The 6410-nt window shown below is 38.6% G+C and overlaps 1 protein-coding gene across 1 annotated transcript in view; it reads left to right on the top strand.

Moving 5' to 3' along the window:
* The window catches only part of Rad9 (cell cycle checkpoint control protein Rad9), a 30253-nt gene that overhangs the window by 21348 nt on the left and 2495 nt on the right, over positions 1–6410 (top strand). Inside the window, exon 5 of the mRNA XM_067158782.2 lies at positions 1968–2167. Coding sequence (XP_067014883.1) covers positions 1968–2167 — 200 coding nt within the window. The remainder of the gene's footprint in view (positions 1–1967; positions 2168–6410) is intronic.

Genomic DNA, 6410 nt, shown 5'->3' on the forward strand with positions numbered 1-6410 from the left:
GTGTCAGTCATTTATCGTTGCCCCAGAGGAGTGCGACAGGCTTTGGCAGCTGGCACATTTCCTATCCTCGCCGCTGGATGGGGGCTTCATTCATTCCATTCCTGATCTGGTGGAATGACTGGAAACAGGCTGTGGATTTTCATTTTCACAAATTATCTTAGTTGAAACTGTTGCAGCATCACTGTTTAAATTTAAATTTTCTTTACAGCTGCAGATGCTGAGGTTGACCATTGTTGCTGGGATATGAATAACTGATCATCGTCATATTCTATAGGCTAAGCCTTGTCGCCGTAGCTATAGATGTCTTATCTTGAGCCAGTCTTTTCAGCTCAGTGTAGGTCTTGCAGTTCATCCTCAGAAGCAGGTTCTTGAAATAAGACACTCTGGGTCGTCCTCTTCTGCTTTTTCCGGCAATTCTTCCTTCAGTGATGTTTCAAAGGGAACTCCTCATGTCGCAGATTGTGACCAATAAATTTTATTTTCCAGTTTTCAATTTTAGTTATCAGATTCCGTTCTTCTCCTATCTCTCTAAGGACATCGGTATTGCTCTTCATTTCAGTCCACCTTACCCACTGCATTCTTCTCCTACCGAGCTCAATAGCTGCAGTCGCTTAAGTGCGGCCAGTATCCAGTATTCGGGAGATAGTAGGTTCGAACCCCACTGTCGGCAGCCCTGAAAATGGTTTTCCGTGGTTTCCCATTTTCACACCAGGCAAATGCTGGGGCTGTACCTTAATTAAGGCCACGGCCGCTTCCTTCCCACTCCTAGCCCTTCCCTGTCCCCACGTCGCCATAAGACCTATCTGTGTCGGTGCGATGTAAAGCAACTAGCAAAAAAAAAAAAAAAAAAAGAAAGAAATAGCATTCTTCTCCAGGTCCACATTTCAATTGCTAGTTTTTCTTTTCTTGAATTCCTAATGTCCAGCTTTCACAACCGTACAGAGGCACGTTCCATACAAAGGTTTTTGCAAAGGCCTTCCGAGTTTGAATATCTATATGTTTGTTGGCCAGCAGATGGCTCTCTTTGCCTTTGCTATCCTCTTTGTGACTTCTGATATGCTCCGATTATCACTCATGATCAGAGTTCCAAGGTAGCAAAACTGTTTCACTTGTTCAATTTTATCAGGGCAATTTTAAAGTGTGGTATCGTTGTTTTCTTGTATATTGTCATGGTTTTTGTTTTCCTTGTATTAATTTCGAGGTTCCATTTGCCTAAAGTTTGTGCTGGTATCTTAATCATTCTCTGCATACTTTTGCCTGATGGTTTCCATAAATTATACCTTAATATTTATTTATTGACTGTTGTTGACTTCTGATTAAACAAAATTTTAAAAATATCTGTCCAATCTTTAAAAAAATTCAGATAAAAGTAAGGGGATAAGGTGTTGAAGCATGAAATACTTAGAAGGGAAAATGCAGTAATCTCACAAAAATGTGCAACAAATTGTTTATTATGCTTAATTTCACGGTCGCAAATACATATATTGATCGTGTGTAAATAGCTATATTTTTGGAAAGGGGCCGCAGCTTAAAATCCCTCTCACTAGTAATTACACCTCGTGGTTCAGTGAGAAAAGTAATAGGAAACTATACTAAGAGTCGAGAGAGTTGGAGTCTGACATTTGAGTGGCGAAGACAGAAACTACAAGGTGTGCTGCATTGCCATAGTTACAACCGCCCATGGTATATTGTCCTTTAACCCTTTGGCCGATATTGCCAGAGATTTAAGATTGGCAGAAGGGCTGTTGTGTGTGGTTGAAAAGACACATGCAGCTCATGTCCATTGGTGGTGTGCATGAAAAGAGCTGCACCACCATCTGGGTACACGTGTACTTTTTAAGGCATTTTATAAGATGTTGATCAGTAATCATTTTAACAACCATATTACCGTATGTTGGAATGATTATAGCATACAGGTAACAGTAATAACTATCTCACTGACCACTGTATGTCTTTTATCTTTTCAGACCAGTCGTGTTCGTTGTGAACAATGCCCCTGCATTTGAAGTTAATTTCGTATTAGCAACATTGTCTCCAGAACTGGAATCCCAGACAAGCACACCTCAGCCACAGCCCTCGAGGGATACTTCAAAGACAAAAAAGGCTAATATCTCTAGCTCATCCAGTCGTGTAAATGGATCTCACAATAGTCGCAAAAAGGTTCCAGGTAAGAGAGTTCTCTGATTAAATTGCTTGTGGTTTTAATTCTACATACAGTGCCAGGTTGAGTAGCTCGGATGGTAGAGCTCTGGTCTTCAGAGCTGAATTTGGCAGGTTCGATCCCGGCTCAGTCCAGTGGTATTTGGAAAGGTGTTCAGATACGTCAGCCTTATGCCGGTAGATTTACTGAGGCACGTAAAAGAACTCCTGTGGGACAAACTTCCAACATAGGAATAGTTTGGGCATAATGAGGAGAACATCTTTATAAAGGACAGTATCTTCAAGTTGGGCTGAATGGCTCGGACAGTAGAAACTCTGTTCTCTTGAGGCCAAGATTCTTCCCATTCCATCCCCATTACAGCAGGAGAACACGTGTTGAAGCAGCTGTCAATCCCACTCTAGTTCCATACGATCTGTAGCTGTCAGCATCTTCTATGTGTTCACCTTACTTAGATTTTTTCTCCCACATTCCTGTGTTAATATTACATAGTTTTGCTGTTCTCCCTGGTTTCCTCCATTCTGTATTTAATGACTTAAGAAGAGTATTATGAAATCCAAGTAATTTTCGATTTCACATATCTCTGTCCCATTTGCAACAATACGGTACGGCCACTCTGAAGACACACTGCTCACACATAGAAGAAGGAAATACATTATCTGGACATAGGTCTGGAAACGCATAATTTTCATCTTAGAACTCATTTCCTACAACTCTACATAGTACATTAAGCCTTTCCCACAAACTATCTTTGACTCACTGTCTGGCGAAACCTAGAGTAATAATTTGCTTGTCAGTTGTAGTTGTGGTGTACCTTCACTAAGTAATTTATTCTGTAAAAACCACTTAAGATATTGGTTTCAAATTTTGTAACAATGGAAAATACACTATACTTATTCTAAAATGATACAATAAGATTGTCTAATCACATGCAGGACCCCCCACTCTTTCCAGTTCAGAATAATATATCAAGATGCATCCAACATGGTACAAGTTAATGTTAAATTGCTTGTTCTTAAAGTCATTCTGAATTGGTCAACCTAATGGGGGCTCTTATTTTTTTTTTTAATTTTTTTTTTTTTTTTTTGTAATGCAGAGAGTGCTGGACTTCATGCTGATTCCCCCAGTTTTTCATTTTCGGATTCTGTCGGATGAAGATTTTTGGAGAAGCAAATCATACTTCCTCTCGGACATACAAGTTATAAATTATTTTTCACCAAATGGGGTTGGAAGATAAATTGACAATACTTGGAATATTACGTCGAGGCCCATAGTTCAAAACAAAATTAAAACTGATAATTATTTTTTGTCCAGGTAGGCCTAATATTTTAATATGGGACGGTACCTGAATGAGCATTTCCTGTCTTGCAATATGCCTATTTCAATTTCCGTCAAGTTCATCTTCTATCCCAAATGTTTCCCCACACCATTTTTAATAATATACCTACAACTTTAAACTCACTACCATTGCATTAGTCAACATTAAAAAAAATATATATATATTTGTTGGAGGCGTCGACCTCTATAGATCTTGTGCCACAATTTGCACCATATGATATGAACCTGCGTGTAATTGTAATTGCTGAAGTGTAGAGTGTTGAATGTGAGGAAAGGATTGTTAAGGACGACACAGACACACAGTCCCCAGGCCAGGGATATTAATCATTTCCAATTAAAAACCCTGACCCGGCTGAGAATCGACCCCGGAGCTGCCGGGTGACAGGCGTACGCGTTGCCCCCTACACCACGGGGCCAATCTAATTTGTAACACCTCTTCACTCAACTGGTTGTGTGCAGCCATGTTGCTGCAATGTGTTTACATTCAATCAGCTGTCTGTTTTATCTAAGAAAACGTATAATAAACACTTCATTTTAGCACTCCATGCATGTCAGTTGTATCTAGGAAGCATATATGCTTAGCAGACAGATGGTAGAGGGAGTCGGTTTGAAAGTCAAGAACGCTCTAACTACGCAACCCGTGGGAAAGATTTAATCATCGGAAACATGCTGGAACAGTACATACCAGCATACCACATGACTCTTTCTTACAAACCTGTAAAATGTTCAGAATGCCCTCCATTAGCATTTAAACCCCCGTCACATTGAATCAGTACATCCGGGATTCACATTTACAGCAAACTCCCGATTATCCGGTTTGTGGGTTATCCATGTGCACCATCGAGGTTTATTGCATTACTATGTTTATTTTATTTCCTTTATTTTTGTCACGGCATTTTGAATACGTGTGAACTGCGCGCTTGAAATTCATCATTGGAAAGTTCGAGAAAGGATAACCAGTAAAACATTAGTGAATGGTTATAGGATTGGTGTTCAGACAGTATAAACCAGAAACTCTTACGCCCGGTTTCACCAACCTTCATCAAGGAAGATGGCGATCGTCAAATATTTGATGGTCTGTCAAATCCACTTTTTACATTTCTTCAACATCCATTTTCACTGATGATCATCAAATCGTTCCTCAACTTTGAAGATTAGTTTTTCGTTTGTCAACTTACTTGACGATCCTCAAGTTAATTAAAATGGCTACCATGCTGTAAACATACAGTTATGTTTATTGCAATTTAAATAATTATACGGTAAGAACTGCTTATCCTTTATTAAGGGAAAGTATAGTGGACATGAATTATTATTGTGCTCATTTATATGTTAAAGCTCAAAGTGCAAAATGGAAGAGAATTTCGATGCTGAGATTATACAGTATATATAGAACTGTTGGAGAATCTTGGACCTGAACGAATAATTATGGAACAAAATGACCATTTCCACACGATGGACAATTCGAAATTTATTATGAGGTACAGACTTTCTAAACAAGTTACTTTGAAATTATTAGAACAAATTGAAGCAAGGCGCAGATGAAGTACGTGCTATCATTCAAGAATTTTTCGGGTGTAATAGGGGCAATTGACTGTACTCATGTACCAATACAGTCTCCTGGTGGTCATAGTGCAGAAGTGTTTTGCAACAGAAAACAATATTTTTCTTTTAACGTTCAGACGATTTCAGACACGTTTCTACTGATTAGAAATGTAGTAGCACCATGGCCTGGCTCAGTACATGATAGCTTCATTCTTTATAACTCAGAAAACAGAAAGATGTTCAAAACAGGAAGAATACTAGAAGGGCATTTATTGGGTGATAATGGTTACCGTTTAGCCCCCTATCTTCCAACTCCCTTTTTGAATCCAAGGACTGAAGGTCAAGAAAACTACAACAAAGCTCATGTGGAGACAAGAAGCATTGTGGAGAGACAAAATGGGGTGTGGTAAAGGAGGTTTCTTCAGACAGTTCGGAAAGTTTTTCACAGGCTTTGGCTGCTTCAGTGTTTTTCACTTTATTTAAATTGGGCCTATTCCTTGCACTCCATGGATTCCTTGAAGTAGTTGACACTGGTTTCGGCAGCGATATCAGTACTTGCTCAGTAGAAACAGGAAGCAGAGAAATAGCTGATGTCACTGATTCTTCATGAGGTGCGATCTCCAACATAGCAGAGAGGTTATATGTCGTACTTGTTTTATCTCCACCGCATTGTTTGTATCTGGTGTTACCTATTTGATCGATGTAGAAAGCGCCGCAGTCAAACTAATTAGGAATGAGCTCCACTTATTCACAGATAATAGACAATAATTGGGAAGAGGTTTAATTTAATGATGAGGTTTCAGCTACTCCACCTCTCATTTTATGCATGTTGATCTTATCCTGGATCTTCTGTTTTTTAGACCTGCACTTAAAATTGTCATAAAATGACTTCAGCTGCTTCTTAGATCTTTTTTTAACAAAATCTCTAGCATTAAACATATTGTTCCCAAGCTCTGAAGGTCAAGAAAACTACAACAAAGCTCATGTGGAGACAAGAAACACTGTGGAGAGACAAAATGGGGTGTGGTAAAGGAGTTCTCTTATTTTCTATTGTATCTTTCTTTTCAGCAACAAACTTTACCATTAGTGCCTTCTCTTCTTTGAAGAAATTCTCTCCCCTTTTTTAAAATGTTTCTTTGTTGCCCATTTCTTCTTAGTAATTAATCAAAACAATATTAAATATTTCTATATTGCTATATTATATTGCCATATTTTTAGAAAATAGATCTCAGAGAATTAGAGTAGGCGATGCTTTATCTGACCCTGTAATAATTGAGAGGGGAATTCCTCAGGGCAGTATTATTGGACCTTTATGTTTTCTTATATATATAATTGATATGAGTAAACAAGTGGAATCAGAGATAAGGCTTTT

The sequence above is a fragment of the Anabrus simplex genome, chromosome X (assembly GCF_040414725.1).
Source record: "Anabrus simplex isolate iqAnaSimp1 chromosome X, ASM4041472v1, whole genome shotgun sequence".
Taxonomy (NCBI): domain Eukaryota; kingdom Metazoa; phylum Arthropoda; class Insecta; order Orthoptera; family Tettigoniidae; genus Anabrus; species Anabrus simplex.